Source organism: Elephas maximus, chromosome 11 (assembly GCF_024166365.1).
Source record: "Elephas maximus indicus isolate mEleMax1 chromosome 11, mEleMax1 primary haplotype, whole genome shotgun sequence".
Classification (NCBI taxonomy): domain Eukaryota; kingdom Metazoa; phylum Chordata; class Mammalia; order Proboscidea; family Elephantidae; genus Elephas; species Elephas maximus.
This window is the reverse complement of record NC_064829.1, coordinates 32,769,067-32,794,971: the sequence shown is the minus strand read 5'-3', so window position 1 is coordinate 32,794,971 and position 25,905 is coordinate 32,769,067. Positions and strand designations below refer to the sequence as shown.

Here is a 25,905-nt window from a genome sequence, read left to right as displayed (position 1 = left end):
CTACCTGAATGTCCTCATTAGTGAAGTGCCTGTTCATATCCTTTGCCCATTTTTTAATTGGGTTATTTGTCTTTTTGTAGTTGAGTTTTTGCAGTATCATGTAGATTTTAGAGATCAGGCGCTGATCAGAAATGTCATAGCTAAAAACTTTTTCCCAGTCTGTAGGTAATCATTTTACTCTTTTGGTGAAGTCTTTGGATGAGCATAAGTGTTTGATTTTTAGGAGCTTCCAGTTATCTAGTTTTTCTTCTGCATTTTTAGTAATGTTTTGTATACTGTTTATGCTATGTGTTAGGGTTCCTAACATTGTCCCTATTTTTTCTTCCATGATATTTATCATTTTTGATTTTATATTTAGGTCTTTGATTCATTTTGAGCTTGCTTTTGTGCATGGAGTGAGGTATGGGTCTTGTAGATTGAGTTCTGCCTCATTAACACTACTGCCGCTAATCCCTCCCACCTCATTAATATCATAGAGGTAGGGTTTACAACACATAGGAAAATCACATCCAATGACAAAATGGTGGACCATCACATAATACAGGGAATTGTGACCTAGCCAAGTTGACATATATTTTTGGAGGACACAATTCAATCCATAACACCTAGTGTCATACTGTGATAGGAGCAACTAGGAACTCCAATCATGTGCATTTTTTGGTGAGTTTAGATTGGACAGAGCTTTACTTAGAAACTAATTTTTAAAAACAACTGAATACTTTTCTCTAGCATTAAACCTCCAAAGGCAATTGATTCAGCTCATCCTTAATTCATTCAATGTTTGATATTGCAAGGAGAGATGAAAATGCCCCAGATACATATTGCTATAGTTTACTTTTAATGAAATCTGCTGGAGTATTGAAAATAAAGTCTTTTATAGAGAATTGGGAAAGCTGATTTGTTCTTTCCTGGAAGAATGATTATATACACAGATATATGCTGCTCTCCTTATAGTCTTGAAATCTGTGGAAACCACAACTCAAAATGACTCATCAAATGCCATGGAGACAGTGAGCAGAAATATTTTGAAAGATATTGCCTGAGTGGTTTTGGTCTGAGCCCAATTAGATGCAGACAGACTTGGTCTAAGCCTTCTCAATGCATTCTAAGAATTTATGGCAGCATTGGGGCTTAAAATATCAGTAAATATGATGGCACATATATTCTATTGATTATAAAAGAGTATTAAAGAAATGCCTTGTGAAAGTAAAATCATTTCAATTATCTGCACCATGTATGATGTATTTTTTGTAGTTTAAGATAATTTTTAATGTCATTATTATATACCTTTACTAACTATGGAGCACATTCCTGGAGCACTTCGCTTTATTAGTCCATTGAAGTACATTTAAGGAATACCAACAAATTTGTGTGAAACATTTGAAAATCAAGCATAGGTAATATTTATGTTAGTGTTTACTTTCAGTTAAATATGTCCTACTTAAAATCATTAGTAACTCCAAGAGTATGGCCTCCAGGCACCCTTATAGCTCAGTAATGAAGTCACTCCTGAGGTTTACCCTGCAGCCAAAGATTAGACAGGCCCATAAAATAAAAGGAGGCTAAATAGGCACACCAGCCCAGAGGCAAGGACAAGAAGACAGGAAGGGACAGGAAAGCTGGTAATTGGGAATCTGGGGTTGAGAAAGGGAGAGCGTTGACACTTCGCGGTGTTGGTAAACAATGTCAGAAATAATACATGTATTAATTGTTTAATGAGAAACTAGTTTGCTCTGTAAACGTTCATCTAAAGTACAATAAAAAATTAAAAAACAAAATAAAAAAATCATTGGTATGAATAATGAAGAATATATTGTAATGTAGACTATTTCACCTATTCTGAGCTACTATATATGTCCTTTCATTAAGATTATTTCAAAAAACCTTGTTGTTGTTGTAAGTTGTCATTGAATTGGCTCCAACTTATAGCGACCTTATGTGTAACAGAATACAATGTTGCCCACTCCTGTACCATCTTCATGATCATTGGTAGTTTGAGTGCATCATGTTTGAGGCTATTTTGTCAATCTATCTTTTTGAGGGTTTCCCTTGTTTTCAGTGACCCTCTACTTCACCAAATATGGTGTCCCTTTCTAGCAATTGGTCTTTCCTGATGACTTGCCCAAAATAAGCGTGCTGAAGTCTCGCTATTCTTGCTTCTAAGGAGCATACCGGTTGTATGCCTTCTAAGACTGATTTGTTTGTTTTTCTGGCAGTCCGTGGTATGCTGATATTAAAAGATTTTCACTAAACAACATAGTTCAAATGCATCAATTCTTCTTCTGGCTTCCTTTTTCATTGTCTAGCTTTTGCATATATATGAGATGATTGAAAAGACCATGGCTTGAGTCAGGCACACCTTAGTCATCAAAGTAACATTTCTTTTTAAAACTTCAAAGTGGTCTTTTGTAGCAGATTTGCCCAATGCAATACGTCCTTTCATTATTGACTGCTGCTTCCATGGACATTGCTTATTGATCCAAGTAGAATGTGTTAAATGAAATAAAGATGGAGTCATGTGGTTGACAAAATGGCATTGGCAGTCAAGTGGACAATGCCCCTAAGAGTTATCTTTATTAAAACTGAAGTGTAGCTTTCCTATAAATCAGGCCACCCTCATTGACCAATTGGTTGTGACAGTACTTCTATCCTTGTTGACTAAGGAAATCCTGACACTATTTCAATTGTAAATTATATAAGCCAATCAGAAATAAATTTCTTTTACTTCTGTATTTTACCAATAAGACGACAGTAACTGTGGATAATTGACAGAGTATCTTGCCACGTGTGGTTTGGTACTACCCGATTCGAGAAACTTCTGCGAGAATAAGCCTCGTTTGATTAATTTTATCACTGAATTGATTTCTTTAAACAGATGAAATCATTGACAACCTCAATTTTTTTCTCTATTTATCGTGATGTTTGCAACACTCATTGTCAGTTTGTCATACTGTAGTGGCTTGTGTGTTGCTGTGATGCTAGAAGCTATGGCACTGGTATTTTAAATACCAGCAGGGTCACCCATGTGGACAGATTTCAGCAGAGCTTCCAGACTAAGACAGACTAAAAAGACCAGATGAGCTGTGGGATGCCATTAAGGACATCATACATGAAGAAAGCAAAAGGTCATTAAAAAGAATAGGAAAGAAAAGACCAACATGGATGTCAGAAGAGACTCTGAAACTTACTCTTGAATGCACAGTAGCTAAAGCAAAAGGAAAAAATGATCATGTAAAAGAGCTAAACAGATTTCAAAGGGCAGCTCTAGAAGACAAAAGTAAAATATCATAATGAAATGTGCAAAGAGCTGGAGTTAGAAAACCAAAAGGGAAGAAAACACTCCATATATCTCAAGGTGAAAGAATTGAAGAAAAAATTCAAGCCTCGAATTGTAATATTGAAGGATTCTATTCGCAAAATATTGAATGACACAGGATGCATCAAAAGAAGATGGAAGGAATACACAGTCACTGGGCCAATAGACAACATCATCATGTTGTTTTTTTTTTTTCAATTTTTATTGTGCTCTAAGTGAAAGTTGAAAATCAAATCAGTCTCTCACACAAAAATTTATATACACCTTGCTATACACACCTAGTTGCTCTCCCCCTAATGAGACAGCACACTCCTTCCCTCCACTCTCTCTTTTCGGGTCCATTGGGCCAGCTTCTGAACCCCTCTGCCCTCTCATCTCCTCTCCAGACAGGAGCTGCCCACATAGTTTCATGTGTCTACTTAGTCCAGGAAGCTCACTCTTCACCAGTATCATTTTCTATCCCATAGTCCAGTCCAATCCCTGTCTGAAGAGTTGGCTTTGGGAATGGATCCTGTCTTGGGGTAACAGAAGGTCTGGGGACCACGGCCTCTGGGGTCCTTCTAGTCTCAGTCAGACCATTAAGTCTGGTCTTTTTACTAGAATTTGAGGTCTGCATTCCACTGATCTCCTGCTCTCTCAGGGTTTCTCTGTTGTGTTCCCTGTCAGGGCTGTCATCAGTTGTAGCCAGGCACCATCTAGTTCTTCTGGTCTCAGGCTGATGTAGTCTCTGGTTTATGTGACCCTTTCTGTCTCTTGGGCTCATAATTACCTTGTCTTTGGTGTTCTTCACTCTCCTTTGCTCCAGGTGGGTTGTGGTGAATTGATTCATCTTAGATGGCTGCTTGCTAGCGCTTAAGACCCCAGACACCACTCTCCGAAGTGGAATGCAGAATGTTTTCTTAATAGATTTTATTATGCCAATTGACTTAGATGTCCCTAAGATGTTGATGCTTTTGTCTAAACCATTTCAACAGGTAGCATATGATCAAGAACCAACACACTGAAGGAAGAAGTCCTTGCATTGGTGAAAAACAAGGCTCCAGGAAGTGATGGAATATCGATTGAGATGCTTCACCAAACAGATGCTGCGCTGGAAGTGCTCACTCATCTATGGCAAGGAATTTGGAAGACAGCTACCTGGCCAAATGACAGGAAGAGATCCATATCTGTGCCCATTCCAAAGAAAAGTGATCAAACAGAATGCGGAAATTATTGAACAACATCATTAACATCACACAGAGTAAAATTTTGCTGAATTCAAAAATGGTTGCAGCAGTACATCCACAGGAACTGCCAGAAGGTCAAGCTGGATTCAGAAGAGGATGTGTCAGATCCCTCTTGGTTAAAAGTAGAGAATACCAGAAAGATGCTTACCTGTGTTTTGTTGACTATGCAAAGGCATTCCACCATGTGGATTATAACAAATTATGGATAATAGCATTGTGAAAAATGGGAATCCCAAAACACTTAATTGTGCTCAGGTGGAACCTGTACATAGACCAAAAAACAGTTGTTTGAACAGAACAAGGGGATATTGTGCGGTTTAAAAGCAGGAAAGGTGTGCATCAGGGTGTGTCCTTTCAACATACTTATTCAATCTGTATGCTGAGCAAATAATCCAAGAAGCTGGACTATATGTAGAAGAACGCAGTATCAGGATTGGAGGAAGATTCATTAACAACTTGCGATATGCAGATGACAGAACCTTGCTTGCTGAAAGTGAAGAGGACTTGAAGCACTTACTGATGAAGATCAAACACCACAGCCTTCAGTATGGATTACGCCTCAACATAAAGAAAAGAAAAATCCTCACAGCTGGATCAATAAGCAACATTATGATAAACGGAGAAAATATTGAACTTGTCAAGAATTTGATTTTACTTGGACCTACAATCAATGCCCATGGAAGCAGCAGTCAAGAAATCAAACGACATTTTGCATTGGGCAAATCGGTTACAAAAGACCTCTTTAAATTGTTAAAAAGCAAAGATATCACCTTGAGGACTAAGATGCACCTGGCCCAAGCCATGGTATTTTCAGTCATCTCACATATGCATGTGAAAGCTGAACAGTGAATAAGTAAGACTGAAGAAGAACTGATGCCTTTGAATTATGGTGTTGGTGAAGAATACTGAATATACCATGGACTCTCTCAGAACTATAGCCAGAATGTTCCTTAGAAGTAAGGATGGCAAGACTTCATCTCATGTACATTGGACTTGTTATCAGGAGGGACTAGTCCTTGGAGAATGACATCATGCTTACTAAAAAGGGTCAGCAAAAAAGACGAAGATCCTCAATGAGATGGATTGACACAGTGGGTGCAACAGTGGGCTCAACAATGATCGTGAGGGTGGCATAGGACCTTGCACTGTTTCGTTCTGTTATACGTAGTGTTGGTATAAGTCAGAGATGCCTCGACGGCACCTAACAAAAACATCAACAACATGATGTTGTTTATTGGTTCAATTGTAAGATTTTCTATTTTCTTCATGTTCAGGCATAATCCGTACTGAAGGCTGTACTCTTTGACTTCATCGTAAGTACTTCATGTTGTCCTAATTTCTGGAAAGCAAAATTGAGAATGGAGGAAAACAAGACTCAAAAAAGAAAGTAGTCCATGGGACTAACAGCCCACATGAACCACATGACCTCATCTAGCCTGATATCATAAGAACTAGACGGTGCCTGGCTACCACTAGGGGCACAATAGAAGGCCCTGGATAGAAAGGGAGACGAATGTAGACCAAAACTCAAATTTCTAAATAAGGCCAAACTTACCGGACAGATAAAGAGTAGAGGAACCCCAGAGAGGATTGCCCTAAGATATCCTTTGAATATGGAACTGAAGTCACTCTCAGTGGTCACTATTCATTGAAATAATAGACTGGATTATAAAATAAACATAACCTATGTATACTGTGCTGTTTTAAATGGTCGATTATAAAGAGAGCAAAGGTCAACATTTACCCTAAAACAAAGATAAGAAGGCTTCTTTAAGGGGCAGGGAAGCTAGATCAATGGAGACAGAACAAAAAGAATGGAAAATTTTTTTTTTGATACCTTGTGAAGAATGTAATCTATGTCATGGAACAAGTTGTATAAAATTTTTAAATTGGAACCAATTTGCTATGTACACTTTCACCTCAAATGCCATAAAATATACACATATAGAAAAGTAAAATCCAAATTTTTCTTTACATCATAAAATAAAAAATATTTATGAAATTATATGAAAAAATTAAAAAAACTTTCCTAAAAAAAACCCTTAAAACAAAAAACTAAAGGTGAAGAGCGATGGACATGATATACTAGGTCTCCTCCCTACTTATCTTTTCACTCAGGGCTTTTAAATTTCCAGAGGGAATACAAAACTCTAAGCAAGTTCCTCAAGGCACTGATGTTGAAAATACCCCTCTCGTTTTCTGAATCTTCTACTTTCTAGGTGAGGCTGATAGACTGGGTTTTATCAAGAAAGCTAGAGGCTGAAAAAGGGTTTCTTTAGGTGGTGCTTCGCTCAAGTGGATTTGCATTTCTGGCTGGACCTCTAAGCCACTGTTTCCCAATTCCCAAGATAGGGCACTAGATAATAAGATTTTTATGGCATACTGTAGTCACAGAAAAGGTGTGGTTATCCATGCCTAGGGGCTATGTGTGCCCTATGCCCTACCCTGCTACTCTGAAGGACTTGTGAACTATTCCCAGTTGAATTCCTATTCATTTTGTTGGGAAACTCTAATTTTAACAAAGGAAGTACCTATCCTTGGGCATATTTTATTTTTATTTTTTTTAACTGGGATATAGGGATTTAGACAATTGTTGCCATTGGTTCATATTTCTCTTTAAAATATAAAAATCATGTAGTCTTGGCTTTGGTGGCATGTTGTAAGTAAATATGGCCCTAGCAGCTAACGTAGGAGTTCATGGGTGGCTCAATGGGTTAAACAGTGGACTAATTGAAAGGTTAGTGGTTCAAACTCACCCAGAGGTTCCCCTGAAGAAAGGTCTGGTGATCTGTTTCTGAAAGGTCACAGCCTTGAAAACCCTATGGAGCACAGTCTACTCTGCACACATGGGGTTGCCATGAGTTGGAATGGATTAGATGGCAACTGTTTTTTATTTTAGCAGCTCTCGTATTATAGGAAAACCAATGAAAGGAAAGATGTCTTCACCTGATGGTTTATTTTGTAATTAACAAAGGGCACAAAGACTCATAGAAATTTTGCTTGGTGTACTGCCTTGAAAAAAGCCAAGCGGAGTGATCAGGGCAGTAGGACTATTTAGAAGAAAAATCCTTCTTAGCTAAGGCACTTTTGGCTAAACATCAAGACACAATGATGAATACCAGGTGTTGGACACATGGTGATGGATGAGATTTGGTGTCTGTTCTGAATTCAATAGAATTTTTTTCCCAAGAAATGATGACATTAAGTCCAAATACACCAGAATGCTTTCTTCAAGGCTTAAACCCCACCAAACCCACTGCCATGGAGTCAATTCTGACTCATAGTGACCCTACATGGAAGTCCAAATTTACAGACTAATAATAAAACAACACAGCAACACATAAGCCCCATTCATCTGTGTTCCTTCCATAATTTGAAAACGTGGGTTTTTTTTTTTTTTTTTTTCCTCACACTGACTTGAAGCCTGGCAGCTTAGGCCTAATTTATAAGCTTAAGGTAGAACAGGAAACACTAGCGCCTTAGTGGTTAAGAGCTACGGCTGCTAACCAAAGGGTCGGCAGTTCAAATCCGCTAGGTACTCCTTGGAAACTCTATGGGGGCAGTTTTACTCTGTCCTATAGGGTCGGTATGAGTCGGAATTGACTTGATGGCCCTGGGTTTGGTTTTTTTTTTGTTTGTTTTTGAAGGCAGAGCAGTGGTTAAGTGCTTGGCTGCTAACCAAAAGGCCATGGATTCCAACCTTTGTTTTAAGTAATTGTTGATTCGTTTTATCTGATTATAGATGGGGTTTCGTAAAGAACCCCACCCGGTTAGAATCCACCTGCCTGCTCCAGGGAGAAAGATGTGGCCGCCTGCTTCCATTAACAAGATGGAACAGTTCTACTCTGTTCTACAGAACCACTATGAGTCAGGATCCACTCAACCGCAATAGGTTTGGTTTTAGGGCGGCAAAAACGGTTAAGCTGTTGGAACCAGCCCTCTCTGGAAGACAGGCCTGCTTATCTGCTCCTGAAAGGTCACAGCCTTGAAAGCCCTATGGAACAATTCTATTCTGCACACATGGGGTCTCCATTGAGCCGGAATGGACTCCAGGGCAACTAACACCACCACCAAAATATAACTGTAAAAGGAAACAGTGAGGGTACTGTATCTCAAAATTCAGTTCCAAAGATCCAACTCAGTTGAAATCATCACTTATGCAAGGGTTTGTCTCAAGAGATGTGCTCCTATGGTCGCCCTGGTCAAGGTGGTTGACTGCCCCTAAGTACAGGACACAACCCTCGTTTCCCTATTTTGCGTCAGGCTTACTTTTTTCAATTGTTAGGCTCGACTTTGTGCGCGTGCGAGACCGTGGACTCGGAGGTGCGCATCTGGGGCATAGCCGAGCTGTTTAAACCAGCGAATCCGCGTTCACATACTCCTTGCACCTCTGCTTCATCTTGGCTGCTGTTACTCGGGTTTGCATGACCTCCCAGGTCCTGATCCACCCCTCTCCGGGCTGCCCCGTCCTGCCCCGCACCGTGGCGAGGACCCGGACAAGTCCAGTCGGCTACTTCTTCCCAGGAGTGAGAAGGGAGTTAGGAAAACTGAATTAGGTCCAAAACGGACCACTGAAACGCAGTTGGACCGACGCTTCAGCGCGCCGGGGAGGGAGGCAAGTTGCAGCAACGCGAAAGGGGCGGGCCGGCTCGGGTCGCTAGCATTTCCTGTGACAGGGGCTGCCCCAGCCTCTCTCTCTCCCGCGGCGGCGGGACCATTTCCTGAATCGCTGAAGCGGAGGGAGGGCTGGGGCGCGGCCTTACCATTGGCAAAAACTAAAGGGGGGGAGCTGGATAAAGAAAGGCTAAGAGATGCGGGGACAGTCAAGAACAGGGAAGTTATACTGGAGCTGTCGTTCCTAAATAATAAGTAAAAACAAAAATTTCGCGGGTGAGAGTTTCTTCTTAGGGCCAGACCGGCTGATGGTTTGTTCGGCACCGGAGAACCCCCCTCCCCTTTTTCCAGAGGTGGTTTAACCCGGAGGCCGGCGTCTTTCCCCAGTTTGCCGTTCACTCGGAGCGCTCGGGACTTGCTGATAGTGGTGACGGCGGCAACATGTCTGTGGCGTTCGCAGCCCCGAGGCAGCGAGGCAAGGGGGAGATCACCCCCGCTGCTATTCAGAAGGTGAAACCTTGCGGGTCGGGGATGCCAGGCCCACCCCGCCTTTGGGAGAGACACTGGGGCAGGGCCGGCCGGGAGTCGGCCCGGCCGGGGGCGGAGGCGGGCCTGCTGGGAAGCAGTCGTGTGGGAACCAGAGCCGCGGGCTGTGCCCGAGTGGGTGGCGAAGAGGCCGAACCAGTTTTCTCGAGGAGTCTTCGCGTGTTTAGGCTCTTTTCTTCAAGCACAAAAGCCCAATTAAGCGCTGCCTGATTTCTCTAGGGATGGGGCGGCGTTTGGGCAGCGGGGCGCGTGCGCCCAGCGGCGGGGCCGAGCGAGGACAGGCTGTTGCTCGGAGTCGGCGCCCCCCGCGCCCCCGCGCGTAGCTCCGGAGTTACTTTGGCGTCGCCCCGCCCCGCGCGCTGCTGCTTGGCGCAGACCCGACCTCGGGTCGCGTGAGTCGGGGTGAAACTCGAAGCGCTGGTCAACCCCGCCTCTCTGCCTGCCCCCAGACTCCAACGGAGTTGGGGAGCACCCAGGAGGACTCGGGAGACACTGAGGGGCGGGCGAGGGAGGACCCTACGGGCTTCGGGGTTACCTTAGGAGTCCCCTTCCCCTGTCTTGAGTCACCCCATAACCGTTTACAGATGAAGCATGTATTTACTGAGCGCCTATTTTAGATGGTGAAGCTACAGTGGTGAGGCATGCTTCCTGCCTTCATGGCGTGTACAGTCCAGTGGTGGAAACACTCCGATGATCGAGACAAATTATAATTTGTGATAAATACACAGGGAGCTGTGTCCCCGTTAGAGTGTAGTGCTACCGCTGTTTCTGTTGTGTAGCTGCCAGTTTGGGACACAAAGGTTTTTTATTGTCCTTTTTTTTTTTTTTTTTTACCCCTCGTTGCCTGTGAGCAAGGCTGCATTCTAAATTTTACTCAGTCGGACTTTAAAAAATTACTTCCTAAAATAAGTGTTTACCTTAGCTGTTTCGATTTGGTTTTATGCACTGAAGCAAGGATGAAAATAGAAGTCAGCTTTTAGTACCACTTAGGACACCATTGTGTCCCCAATAGAGTATGTTAATCGGCTTCTGTTTACTTTAAGCTTCTATGTAGTGTGGCGTTTGACATTTGCCCAACTGTTGCTTAATTTTATGAATAAATTGTCTTGGCAGTGACTGGAAATGTGGTGCTTCATATAGTGCATTGGGCTAAATCTGCAGCCTGGCAAACAGCGTGTGCGCGCGTGCGTGTGCGCACACACACGCACACACAGGCACATGTTTCTGAAGGCGCTTGTTTTTCTTTTTAGGATGTAGAAACAGTCCCGAGTTTTTCTATATTTACTTTTTTCCTGTAAAGAATTTTTCTTAAGATATTTGTCATGGGTGATAATTTAAAGGATGCTGATCAATTATTTTTCATCCCCAGATGAGAAGAGAAAGTGGATTTCAAATTAAATGCCTCATTCTGCAATGTGAGGGATTGACGTTAGATACAAGACATTCTTAACGGTGAAGTTTGTGAGGTTGAGGAATATACTGAAATGATATGTTGCAGAAATTTTATGTTGAGGATTAGATTAATGTCATTTCAAGGGTTTTTTTTTCTATTTTTGCATTATGTGATTCTGTTTAAGAAATAACTGCAGTAATTAGAAGGGTATATTAATTTTTTCTAACAAGTGAAGAGTGATTCATTTGCAGAAAAAAAGTTACAATTAATGTTAAGTGGGTCTTTCTTTTTAATTAAGTGTTATCAAACCAAAACCATTGCCATCCAATCGATTCCGACTCAGGAGATCCAATGGGACAGAGTAGAACTGCCCTTAGGGTTTCCAAGGCAGTAAATCTTCACTGAAGGAGACTGCCACGTCTTTACTCCTGCAACAGTTAAATTGCTACCTAGATAGTTGTGATAGAATGATTTGGTGCTATGCCCCATGTTTTCATTGAATGGCAAGTTCAGGAGGAACACTTGCTCATCTGCTCTAGTCCCTTGATTTTACAGATGAATGAGCGCCTGAAAAGTTAAGTACTTTGTTCAGGATAGCAAAGCTGGCGCTGAAACTAACCAGCTTTCCAGTTGCTACATCAGTATTTTTTCCTCAGTGCCCTTTTATGTAGATTAATTATTTAGCCCTTAAAGCCAGGATTCCATTGAGTCATTATAAGATGGTAGAATGATAAATTGATACGCTTTTTTTAAAAACTCTTGGGGTAACTTATATAAGAAGCTCATAAAGTTTGCCGTAAGTATTTTACATGCATAGAAATTATTGTATTTGATTATTATGCTGTATTTGGGGAATGGCAAAACCATACTGTACAACACTTGGCAACTAGCCAGCAAACATGTCAAGTCTGCTGGACTGATGTTTTCATGAATTTACTGCAAAGTCAACTTGGACTCTTAACTTTTAGTCATAATTAACTACAGCTAGCTTTTTCTATTGAGGAGAGAGAAATATTTGAATAAAAAAAAAAAAAACTCCCGATTTTCTCTTCTAGGCTTTAGGTAAAAATTCAGAGGGAGAACATGGGCATAGAGGTGTTAAAAGAATTGTTGATTAAACAAATTATCATTCCAAAGATGTAAAATAAGATTTTCTGTGGTGAACCATATATTATATATGTAATAGATCTGAGTGGATTCAATTCCTATGTAGATAAAACATTTCAAAAAACCTAAGGAAAAAATCAGTTACTAAAAGAGCTATATATATGAACTGTGCATTCGGTATTTTTTCAGTAGATTTAAGCAGTTTAATATATAAATCAATATACTTAAACAGTTCAATATTTAATTTCATAATATATGATGAAATATATATGAGAAAGCTGAATTCACTAATCTCTGAAATTTTATTTAAGGTATTAAAATGAATTAAAAAATATCTAGATTGTAGTATCAGGTAGCAACATTTAACAAAAAATAATTTTAAGGGAATTTTGTTTTTTATATTACCATGTTTGTTTAATGATTTTTAATAATGTGTAATGATTGCTTTGGGGTAACAGTGATTCGTTAGGCAATCTACTTTAAAGTTCTTCTAAAAACAGTATTTGTTAACACCCCCCCCCCCAGTTTTCTAGTTTTTTAAACTTGTAATAAACTTTTTCTAATTTTATTTCAGATGTTGGATGAAAATAACCATCTTATTCAGTGTATAATGGACTATCAAAATAAAGGAAAGACCTCAGAATGTTCTCAGTAAGATTACTATGCAACCTTTTTTGTATTGATTTTTCTGTGTTATTTTTTGCTTTACTTTAAAAAAAAATAACGTAATTGAAATACAGATCACGTATATAATTTACCTATTTAAAGTATGCAATTCAGTAGTTTTTATTATATTCACAGAGTTGTAGAGCCATTACCACAATCAGTTGTTTATTATTTTCATCAGCCCCCCTAAAAATCCCCAACCTATTAACAGTCACTCATCATTCCATTCCTCCCACCTCTGAGCCTGAGGCAACCACTAATTTGGGTTACTTTCTGTCTGTGTAGATTTCCCTATTGTGGAGATTTCATGTAAATAGAATCATACAGTATGTGATATTTTGTGATTGACTCTTTTTTAACCTAGTATAATGTTTTCAAGGTTCATCCATGTTGTAGCATGTATCAGTACTTTATGCCTTTTTACTAATGAATTATTTTGTATTGTATGGTTATACCATATTTTATTTATGTATTAGTTGGTGGACATTTGAGTTGTTCCCAGTTTTTGGCTCTCATGAATAATGCTGCTGTGAACATTTGTATACAAGTTTTGGTGTGACTTTTCTTGATTTTTGCAAAAGAAAAATTTGCTCTTTAGGAGGTGGGTAGAGGAGGTGTAAGTTTTTTTTCCTTATTTTATCCTACGTTATAAAATAGTGACTTTGTTTGTGTATAGTCTTATGTGTGGAAAAGTTAGATCTTCACATATATAAGATACTGAGTTGCATTCATTTATGTGGTTGAGAAAGCGAAGCTTGTCTCATAAATAGGGAATTAATTATTGTTCATAAAGGACCAGAGTTTCTCATTTTGAAGTGATGTGTCTGAAGTAAACAGTATTTCCTAGTAGAATCTGATACTGTGGAACAAGTTGAATATTTTATCAAAAATCTCTAAAATAGCACTGTCCTATAGAAAATAGAATGTGAACGATACACATAATTTAAAATTTTTTAGCGCAGTTGCTGTTAGCTACTGTTGGGTCAGCCCTGACTCATGGCGACCCCATGTATAGTGGGGTTTTGCCTGGCTTTGTGCCATCCCCATGATTAGTTGTGAATTGGACTGTTTTGATCCATAGGATTTTCAGTAGCTGATTTTTGGAAGTAGATTGCCAGGCCTTTCTTCCTAGTCTTTATCTGGAAGCTTCTGTGAAACCTGCTCAGCATCATAGCAACACTCAAGCCTCTGCTGAGAGATGGGAGGTGGCTGCAAATAAGATGTATTGGCTGAGTCTTGAACCTGGGTTTTCCACATGGAAAGTGAAAATTCTACCATTGAACCACCACTGCACCCAGTTTTCTAATCCCCAACCCAACCCCAGTGAAAAAGAGTTTTAGTCATATATTCCATTTAACCTAATACTTGTAAAATAATATTTGAGTTTATAATCCATATAAAAATATTGAGATATTTTATGTTTTTTAAAATTAAGTCTTTGGAATCTATTGTATACTTTACTCATGTAGCGCATCTTATTTTGGACTAGCCACATTTCAGGTGGAGAATAAACGTGTCTGGTGGCTACCACATTGACGGTACAGCTCCAGGATATTTTATTCTCACCATTGTTTTGGGGCGCATCTGTCTTTCCTAGAGAGCTTGCTGGTAGTTCAGTCTCAGGCAGATTTTCCCAGCAACCCAGACTTTTGTTCTGCGTGGTTTTCATGGTTGTGCCGGTCTCCTGCTATTATTGAGTTCATCCTTTATCCAATTTGCACACTGGATGGGCAAATAGTTAACATGCTGAGCTGCTGACCGAAAGGTTAGAGATTCAAGTACACCCAGACGTGCCTTGAAAGAAAGGCCTGGCAGTCTGCTTCCAAAAAATCAGCCGTTGAAAGCTCCGTAGAGCGCAGTTCTACCCTGATACACGAGAGGTAGCTATGAGTTGGGGTTGACTTGATGGTAACTGGTTATCTATTTTATAGTCTCTCATTATTACTTTTCTTTTTCCCCATGTTTAAAAATTATTTTAAAATTAGAAACATCATATACAGTCATTGTAAAAAAGCCATAAGTTATAAAAGTTTGTAGAATTAAAAGTAAGTCGTCTTTTACTTCTCATTCTTATTTTTCTCTCTTCTCCACACAAGGTAACTATTTTTAATGCTGTAGCATGTATCCTTATAAGCATTCTTCTGTGCATTTACACATAAGCACTCACATCTAAATAAACATATATGTAGTTGTTCTGTTTTTAGTATCTATGTAGGTTAGTGGGTATGTAGGTTAGAGTTTTATAAATGCAGTTGCTGGGTTAAAGACCATGGTAAGTTGCCAGATTATCCTGCAAAAAGATTGTGTGTCTTTGCAGATCGCCGGTTTCTAGCCACCGATGTCAGCAATGGATATTATTGTTGTAACGTGCTGTTGAGTCGATTCTGACTCATAGCAAACCTGTAGGACAGAGTAGAACTGCTGTAATCTTTATGGAAGCAGATTGCCACATCTTTTGGAGTGACTGGTGGGTTTGAACTGTTGACCTTTTGGTAAACAACCAAATAACCGCTGCTTCACCAGGGCTCCTTAATGGATAGTGGGTATCTTTAAAAAATTTTTGCACATGTAATTGGTGAAAATGCGTGGTTTAAGATCAGGAAAGGTGTGCATCAGCGTTGTGTTATTTCACCATACTTATTCAATTTGTATGCTGAGCAAATAATCCAAGAAGCTGAACTGTATGAAGAAGAACATGGCATCAGGATTGAAGGAAGACTCATTAAAAACCTTTGATAGGCAGCTGGCACATCCTTGCTTGCTGAAAGTGAAGAGGTCTTGAAGCACTCACTGATGAAGATGAAAGACTGCAGTGTTTAGTATGGATTACACCTCAACATAAAGAAAACAAAAATCCTCACAACTGGACCAATAAGCATCATCATGATAAATGGAGAAAATGTTGTCAAGGATTTCATTTTACTTGGGTCCACAGTCAGCGCCCTTGGAAGCAGCCAAGAAGTCAAATGAAGTATTGCAGCGTGCAAATCTACTGCAAAAGACCCCTTTAAGTATTTAAAAGCAAGGATGTCACTTTGAGGACTAAGCTGTGCCTGATTCAAGCCATGGTATTTTCAGTCACCTCGTATACATGCGGAAGCTGAACAGTGAATAAGGAAAACTGAAGAAGAATTGATGCAATTGAATTATGGCGTTGGCAAAGAGTATTGAATATACTACGGACTGACAGAAGAACGAACAAATTGGTCGTGGAAGAATACAGCCAGAATGGTCCTTAGAAGCGAGGAAGGTGTGATTTCGTCTCACATGCTTTGGACGTGTTATCAGGACGGACCAGTCCCTGGAGAAGGACGTTATGGTTGGTAAAGTACAGGGTCGGTGAAAGAGAGGAAACCCTCTATTAGATGGATTGACACAGTGGCTGCAATGATGGTCTCAAGCATAGCAACGATTGTGAGGATGGCACAAGACTGGGCAGTGTTTCATTCTGTTTTACATAGAGTTGTTATGAGGTGGAACCAACTTGGGCATCTAACAACAATGGATGAAAAGTTGTAGTATCTTTTTATTTTGAAATAATTCCCAAAAATGTTTCTAAAATAGTACAGGAAATTTCTGTATACCTTCCACTAACATTCCATTAATGCTAACATAGTTCATCATTCATTTTCCCCACATTGTTTTTCTAAAATATTTGATAATAAGTACAGATATAATTCTCTCTTACCTTGTTTTTATTTGGATAATATTTTATTGTGTTTTTGGTTAAAGTATACACAGCAAATTCGGTTCCCATTTGACAATTTCTACACAAATTATTCCCTGACATTAGTTATATTTTTCATAGTGTGTCAACATTCTACGTTCTGGTGGTTCTATTTCCAATACTTTAGTTTCCCTGCACCCTTATCTTCTCATCTTTGCTTTATAGTAATTGTTGATCATTTGGTTTCATATAGCTAGTTTTTTAACAGAGTACCTTCTTCTTTGGTAATATCCTTTGTTTTGTGTGCCAATCTGTTATTTTGCTAAAAGGTGACCTTAGGATAGTTTCAGTTCAAAGTTTAAACATATCTCAGGGTGATAGTTTCAGGGAGTCCTGCAGTCTCAAGTGGTTCAGTAAGTCTGGACTTCTTAAGAATTTGAGTCCTGTTTTTTTTTCCATGTTTTTCTCCCATCTGTCAGGGTCCACCTATTGTGGCTCTCATTAGAATGGTGGGCAGTAGTAGCCAGGCACCATCTAGTTCTTCTGGTGTCAGGGTAGGTAAGGCCATGGCTTTTGTAGGCTGTTAGCCCCGTAGGTTAGGTTCTTCTCCGAAACTTTGGTTTCCTTCTTTCTCTTTCGCACCTGACAAGTAGAGACTAATAGAAGTATCTTCTCTCTTACCTTTAAGAACCTCAATGTGTATTTCCTAAAAGCAAGCACCTATTGTTCTATAACCACAGTATAACTGTTAAAATCAAGAATGCCATACTATATCTCCACATCATACATGAAGTGTATTTTTTCTGGTCCTTGATCCCATTCAGCATCAGATGCTACATTTGTTGTCATGTCTCTTTAGTATGCTTTAAGTTCAGTATTATTTTTATTGATGTAGACATTTTGTAGAATAGCCTTCGTTTTAAGTGAGACTGGTGTTTACGTATGATTAGATTCAGATTGCATTTTTGTCAGGTGTGCCACAGACAGGATGTTGTATCCTCTGTGTGTCCATAGTAGCCACATGGTGTCGGTTCGTCCCAATATTAGTGATGCTTTTGATCATTTCATTAAGGTGGTACATGTCAGTTTTTTCTCTGTACAGTTATTGTTTCTCTTTTTGTAATTAATACATATCATATCGGGGAGATACCTTGAGACTCACTGTTTCTCATCACACTTTAACAGCAAATTTAGCATCCACTAGTGATTCTTGGCCTGAAGCAGTTAATACTGTGGTGATTGCCAAATGGTAAATAAATCTGTCATTCTTTCTACATTTACTTGGAACCAGTTAGGAGAAATTTCCCCTCCTCTCCACCTACTTATTTATTCATTTATTTATATCTGAATGGAGCAATAGATTCTTATTATATTGCTGGGTTATTCTGTTGTTTTCTTTCTCAGACTGTCTCAAATTTTGTCACTGGGAGCCTTCAAGCTTTTTGATGTGTCTGCATTATTTTTTGAGTATTTTCTTGCACCATGAAATGCTCTAGGCTTATTTTGTACTTTCCAGCCTCAACCTGCAGTCACTCATTTCTCCAAGTCCTGGTTCTTTTTATTGGAAAACAATATTTAGAAACTAAGATCTTGGTGTCAGGTTACATTTTTTAATGTCTTGTTTATTTTGCATTTTATATGGCTATTTCTATTTATTTTATGTATTTTGTTTCTTGGAGGCTTCGGGTGGTGCAAATGGTTAAGCAAGTACCCAACTATGAACTGAAAGGTTGGCAGCTTGAATCCACCCAAAGGCACATTGGAAGGCAGGCCTGGGATCTTCTTCCTAAAAGTCACAGTCATTGAAAACCCTGTGGAGCACAGTTCTACTCTTCAACACATGGGGTCACCATGTATCAAAAATGATTGCAGGGCAGATGATTTTAAATTGTTTCTTGATGAATATTGTTTGTGTTTGAAAAGATTAAGAAAAAATTAGTTAACTATGGAGATAATCATCAGTGGTAAAGAGATCGATACCTCAAGTCATCCATGGAATGCTAAAAGTTGAGAGGTACTGATCTAGAATAATTATTTTTACCTGTTAATTTCCTGGTTATGATGGTTATACTCTAGTTATATAGGGGAATATCCTTGTTTTGGGGAAGCTAACAGTGAATTATTAGAAGTAATGGAATATTAGGTATGTAGTTGACTCAGATGGTTTTGAAAAAAAATGTTTATGTACATTGATGCCTGTGTAGGTATAGAGACAGAATGATAAGATGTGGTCAAATGCTAAGAATTGGGGAATTTAGGAGAATGGTATATGAGAGTTCTTTATTCTATTCTTGAAACTTCTATAAGTTTGAAATTATTTCAAATTAAATGTTAAAAAGATTTTGTGGGTAGGGAGGGAGTTGGAGAAATGTCTTAAAATTAAACTACTCCCTAAATAAATGCTATATTTATAGGTTCACAGGTATCTTGAACTGAAAGGGACTTTAGAGCTCTTTCTCCATTATTTTACAAATAAAGCTTTAGTATGGCAGATTAGATATAACAGTTTTTTAATGATAGTTTGTTAACTGCCAGTTAAAAAGATACTAAGTTTTTTTTTTTTTTTCTTAACAGGTTATGAGCAAACCATAGTTTCTTAGTAAGGTTTGACATTTTTTAGTTTCGATGGCATGGTCAGTGGTTCTTAGCAAGTCTCATGTCTGAGTATATACAACCATTCAAGTACTAAGGAGGGAAAAGGAAAAATTGAAGGACTAGACTTTAAAATGAGTTATATGTTCTAATTAAAAAGAATTGGTTTGTTTTAGAAAACGGCAGGACTATGGAACCCTGTATCTTAAGTAACAAGATACCTACATAAGAGTGAAGTAGTTCCAGGTAGTAGTCCCTGTTAGTGTTGTTTGAAATTTTTCAACAATAATTAACGATTATGCATAATTCAGTACAATATAATAGTTATTTTTTCCCTGATCCTTGATTATATAAAGGTCACTATAACAGAAAAATATCAAATGTCTGGTTGGATAGCATAGTGTACACGTCAGGAGAAGCACTGAGAGCATAGACTTGTCAGCGTTGTTGTCAGTTGCTGTCGGGTTGATTACAACTCTTGGTGACCCCTTGTGTGCAGAGAACTGCTCCACAGGGTGTTCAAGGCGGTGACCTTTCAGGAGCAGATTGCCAGGCCTATCTCTTGAGGGCCTCTGGGTGGGTTTGAACCACCACCCTTTTAGGTAGTAGCAAGCATTTAGCTGTGCCATCCAGGGAAACTACTTTTAAGGTCAGTGAGAAATACTTTTTTTCCCTTCTAAAAAGAAAAAAGTAGTGAAGATGAGTGTTTTTAATAGGAAAAGAGTATACACAGTGAATTTGCTTGGGTTCCTTTAATGGTATCTGTTTTAGAAAATATAATTGATCGGTGATCTGAATGTTAGACTACTCATTTAGCTGAAGAAGTTCTTTTGGCTTTTTCATTATTTTAATTTGCATTCAGTATTTTTTTTTTTTTTGCTTTATTCAAAAGTTGACAGTTCAAGTTAATTTCTCACTAAAAAGTTTATACGCATATAGTTATGTGACCCTAGTTGCAATTACTATAATGTGACAGCATACTCCTCCTTTCCACCCCGGATTTCCCATGTCCATTCAACGAGCTCCTATTCCTTTCTGCCTTCTCGTCTCGCCTCCAGACAGGAGCTGCCGATTTACTCTTGTTTTTTAACTACTTGAACTAAGACGCACACTCTTCATGAGCATTATTTTTATAGTCCAGTCTAATCTGAAGGGTCTGGCTTTGGGAATGGTTTTAGCTCTGTGTTAACAGAAAGTACAGGGACCACGTCTTCTGGGTTCCTCTAGTCTCAGTCAGATCGTTAAGACTGCTGTTTTTAGGTGATTTTTGAATTCTGTACCACACTTTTCTCCTGCTTTGTCAGGGACTCTTTTGTGTTCCCTATCAGGGTGGTCATTGGTAGTAGCTGGATACCGTCTAGTTTTTCTGGTTGCATTCAGTATTTTTTAGTAAATAAATTCTAAGCAGCTAAACAGTTTGATACAGATTTTAAATTTGTATTTATGGGGTTTAATACATGCGTGTTTTGGGGTTTACAATGAATTTTACCCAAAGAATTTGGTCTTTATTCTTTCTAAAACCTTCGAATTTTCACAGTGATTGGAGTTTTTATTATCTGTGATATTATCCAGACCACACCTGAGGGTTTATACTAATGAGGTGACTCTTGGATGGGGGCTTGCTGGCCCAGAAAGACCCACCATGTGATATTAGCCAGACCATGGGAGTGAAAGGGGTGGAGATTCAGTTCAAACATGTGGGCAATAATTCAGTCTTTCATGTCTACTTAAGATCCCCGTAAAAGCTCTGGACACTGAATATCCATGAGCTTTCTTGTTGGTAAAAGACACTGGTTCTTGGGAGGGTGACGTGTCCTTTTTTTGGGACATGAAAACTTTGCGTTGGGGACCCTCTCAGGCCTTGTCCTATGTATCTCTTCATTTTTATCCCTTTTGCTATGCTAAAACTAATCGTAAGTGTAGTGCTTTCCTGAGCTCTGTGAGTTAATCTAGTGAATTATCGAGGACGGTAATGGAAATCTATGAATTTGTAGCCAGCAGGTCAGAAATGATGATGACCCTGGGAATCCTCAAGTTTATGGTTGACTTCCTGAGCAGTAGAGGGAACCCCCGAGTTTGTACCCAGCAGGTCATAAATGAAGGGTCCCTGGAGACCCCCTAGCTTATGGCTGGCCTTCTGAAAGGGTAGTAACAACAACAACAGAAAAAACAAACCTGTTGTTTTTGAGTCAATTCGGACTCATAGCGACCCTAGAGGATGGAGTAGAATTGCCTTACAGGATTTCCAAGGAGTGCCTGGTGGATTCAAACTGCTGACCTTTTGGTTAGCAGCTGAACTCTTAACCACTATGCCACCGGGGTTTCCAAAGGGCATTGGAAACTCCGAATTTGTAGCCAGAGGTCAGAAGTGAGGGTGTTACGGGGACCCCCAAGTTTATGACTGGCATGTGAAGCCTTGGGCAGACTTGGCAGTCTGGAGGACTGTGCCCTTTTACTTGTGAAATCTAACCTAGTTCTAGTAGTTAGAGTCAGAGGAAAAAGTACTGCATTTGCAGTTGGTATCCGAACAGAATTGCGTTGATTCACTCACGTATGCTGAGACCAAACGTCAGTAATTGGATCACTGCTAATTTTAATCTGGTGTCTTTTGGGTTAATTTACAATTCTGAGGAAAGGTTTGTCGTTGCTGTTAGCTTGCCATAGAGTCGGCCTCTGACTCATGGCAACCCCGACTCATGGCAGCCCTTTGTGTAACAGAACAGGGCTGCTCCGTAAGGTTTTTTTGGTTGTAATTTTTGTGAAGCAGTTTGACAGGCCTTGAAGAAAGGCTTACATAAGCTAATGTAATGCAGTGTAATGTAAGTTACAATAATCATGTTTAACTATTTAGCTTGAATGATGAGGATTTTATTTAAGTCCTATTTTTTCCTCCATCTCTGTGGTTTATCATACAATTTTTTTTTTGGCTGACGGAGGGGATAATCTGTTCATCGTCTTCTCTATATGATGAATCCTAGTAGATTTGCAGTGTAGTTGAAGCAAGCAAACTCACCAAACCAGACCTGATGCTGTCGAGTCGATTTTGACTCCGAGAGACCCAATAAAATAGAGTAGAACTACGCCACAGGGTTTCCAAGGAGCAGCTGGTAGATTCGAACTGCAGACCTTTTGGTTAGCAGCTGACCTCTTAACCACTGAGCAACCAGGGCTCCATAACCGAAGCAGGCATGTGGAAATTGCTGATCATGGCTGCAAGAGTGAGAAGGGGAAGAAATGTGTGGTTCTTACCTCCTTTCTAACAGTTTAGCAGAATACTTGGGTTTGGCATTCTGAGCAACATGTAAATGGCAGTGGAAGTGTATAAGGGCATCAGTTTTGTTGAATTCCTTCACTTTAGTTCTCTTGGGGGAAAAAACAAGTTGTACAATGTGTGGAGCTAGTACATATTTCAGTTTACTGAGAGTACATGTCTCTATTCACTAGCTGTGCAGTCTTGGACAAATTGTTTAACCTTTCTAAACCTCAGTTTTCTCACCTGTAAAATGGGAAAAATGAGAATGCCTACCTCATAATGTTGGCTTGAGGTTAAATTAACTTAAAAAATTACTATGTGTGTATAAAACAATTATAACTGTATGTGGCATACAGTAAGATTTCTGTTTATTATTGTTTAATGTGTTATTTGGAATTCTTTTGCAGAGGAAATAGAAAAAATTGGAAGTACTATTGATGTTCAGATAACATAAATCTTCTATTAAATTCTAGATATGATTAGAATGCTGTTTGTATTTAAGCATACGGGAATAAAATTATTTTTTAATGATATTTCTTTTGTTTTAATAGGTATCAGCAGATGTTGCATACAAACTTGGTCTACCTTGCTACAATAGCAGATTCTAATCAAAATATGCAGTCTCTCTTACCAGCGGTAAGTACCTTTGAAATAACGTGAAGTTGCCAGTATCTAGAGTTATGTATTGTATAACACATTTTTATTTAGTGAGTTTTGAGTTTTTGTTTAGTGTATCTTCTCTACTCTGATACTATGAAGGTTTTTTTTGGTATTATTTAGATGCTTTGTTTTGCGTTCATATTTAGTTTGAATTAATTCCCTAGAATTGATTTCCTCCCTAAAGAAGTTTTACCCACCCATCCACCCATCCACCCGTTTACTTTTTAATTTTAGGGGTAATTCAGAGCAAATCCCAAACATCATATAATTTCACTGGTAAATGCTTCAGTATGCCTCTCTAGCAGATAAGGACTTTTTTATTTAACATCATCAAAATACCACTATTCCACCAAATGAAATGAACCATAATTTCTTAATATCTTATAATAACCAATTTATTTTAATTTTTCCCTGATTTTATTTAAAAAAAGTTTTTTTAATAATGGTTTGTGTTTTAGGTGAGAGTTTACATAGTAAATTAGGTTCCCCTTTAACAATTTTTATGCAGATTTTTCCATGTCATTAATTATAGCTTTTACAGTGTGTTAGCATTCTCATTATTTCCATTCTGTTTGTTCTGTTTCCCTTGATTGAATTTCCCTTTCCCTCCTTGCCTTCTCATCTTTGATTTTGGGTAACTGTTGACCATTTGGTCTCACGTAGTTAATTGTTTAAGGGAGCACGTTAATTGTGAGTGATATTGTTTATTTTATAAGCCAGTCTATTATTTGGCTGCAAGGTGACCTGCAGAAATAGCTTCAATTCCAGGTTGGAAGCGTATCTTAGGGCAATAGTATTGGGAGTTCCTCTAGTCTCTGTCTGGCCTTTTTTAGGAATTTGAGGATTTTTAAAAATTTTTTACTGTGGTTTAGATTAAGGTTTATAGAACAAACTAGTTTCTCATTTAATAGTTAGTACACATATTGTTTTACAGCACTGATAAACAACCCCACGACATGTCGGGAGTCTTCCCTCTCGACCTCGGTTTCCTTATTACCAGCTTTCCTGTCCCCTCCTGCCTTCTAGTCTCTGCCCCTGGGCTGGTGTGTACCTTTAGTCTCACTTTGTTTTATGGGCCTCTCTAATAGGAATCTGAGTTTTGTTCTACATTTTTCTCCCATTCTATCTGGGACCTTCTATTGTGTCTCTGGTCAGAATGGTTGGTAGTAGTAGCCTAGCACCATCTAGTTCTTCTGGTCTCAGGTTGGAAGAGGTTGTGGTTTGTATGAGCTGTTAGTCCCATGGACTTGTTTCTTTTTTGAGCCTTTGAGTTCCTTCCTTCTCTTTTGCTCCATACGAGTAGAGACCAATGAGTTGTATATTAGATGGCCACTGGCAGGCTTTTAAGACCCCAGACGCTATTCACCAAACTAGGATATAGAACATTATTTTGTGAATTGTGTTGTGCCAAGTGACTAAGTTGTCCTCCAAGGCTGTGGTTCCAAGGCTTTGGACCCAGCAAACCAATCCTGTAAGTTGTTTGATATCTAGGAAGCCTCCATAAATGTGCCGTCTATGTGGTTTGTTGTATAGGTGGATATACACACACACAAACATATATATACATGGGCCTACAGATGCACCTACATGCACGTGCATTTGCTCACATATATCTTCCTACACATATATATGCATCCATATCTACCTATGTCACCACACGTACATTTTTTGGTTGTTCCAAAATTGTATATGCCATAGCATTTACCAAAATTGTCCATTTTTGCTATACCCTTCTTAGTGTGTTTATTTACCGGTCAGGTTATGCTGGTTTCACCCATATTTGGAATTGCCTTTCCTATCACCAAAAGTAACAAATGTCTACCATCTAGAAGGTGATTCCCTCTCATCTCAAAAATATATTTTAACTGTTATTTGCCCCAAGATCCAAACAAAGTCTTTGTATTACATTGATTGATTTGTGTCTTAAGTTGCATTTAATCTTTATCAGTTTCTCTTTTTCATTCTCCATTTATTTGAAAAAACTGGCTCATATGTTCTGTAGAATTTCTCACATTCTGAATTTGGTTGATTGTATCCTCATGGTCCTTTAACATGTTTTTCAATCTAATTGCCTGTAAACTGATAATTAGAGAGGCTTGATTGAAGTTAGGTTTAGTTTTTTTTGTCAAGAGTATTTCATTGGTGGTGCTGTGTATTTCTTGTATCAAGAGGAACATGCTTGGTTGCTGCATTTCTAGTAATGTTAAGATTGATCAATGGATACAGTTGACCTCAGCCTGAGTAATCCATTGCAGAGTTCCCCTTAATGGAGGCTTGTTGATGAGATCTGGGGATTTCTACTTTTACAATTCCTTCTGCATTTGTTATTATTTTTAACAAGAAAAAATGTTTTTCATCGTTGAATTGGTTACTCTGAAAGAGAGTCCCTACTGGCAAGCCAAGATTCTGTCCACCCCCCTTTCAATCAGTTTTCAGAAAAATGAGTTGGTCCTTAGCAATCTGCAAAGGTGACCAATTATTTTTGTTTGCAGTATCATCTGAATTTGCAGATTTTTATATTTTTGATGTCTTTAAATCCATTGTAGCCATTCTTTATGATGCTAGAATTATCTTTGATCAGTGGGAGCCTCTTCATTTGACTCCTATGTTCTTTTGACATGACTTCAGTGTTCTTATATGGCTTATTTACTTTTAGAATTTGAGAGTGATATCAGGCTCATTCTGTAGATTCCTACCCCAGGACAGGAATCGGCCATTTTTCTAAGGATTATTTTTTTATGGGAATTGGTATTAAGAGACCACAGTTTGGGTGTTTGGAGCATTTATTATTACAGGGTTTTCATTGTTTCTAAGCCTTTCACTGGACAAAATTAGCAAACACATTTTTTTTGGAAAGGTAAATAA

At 38.8% G+C, this 25,905-nt stretch overlaps 1 protein-coding gene across 2 annotated transcripts in view; it reads left to right on the top strand.

The window, feature by feature from the left end:
• The first annotated feature begins 9,532 nt into the window (after positions 1–9,532).
• SS18 (SS18 subunit of BAF chromatin remodeling complex) overlaps positions 9,533–25,905 on the top strand; it is a 91,969-nt gene continuing 75,596 nt past the window's right edge. For both annotated transcript variants that reach the window (XM_049900305.1, XM_049900304.1), the window contains exons 1-3: positions 9,533–9,666; positions 12,777–12,853; positions 22,932–23,016. In XM_049900305.1, coding sequence (XP_049756262.1) covers positions 9,598–9,666; positions 12,777–12,853; positions 22,932–23,016 — 231 coding nt within the window. In that variant the 5' untranslated portion in view covers positions 9,533–9,597. The remainder of the gene's footprint in view (positions 9,667–12,776; positions 12,854–22,931; positions 23,017–25,905) is intronic.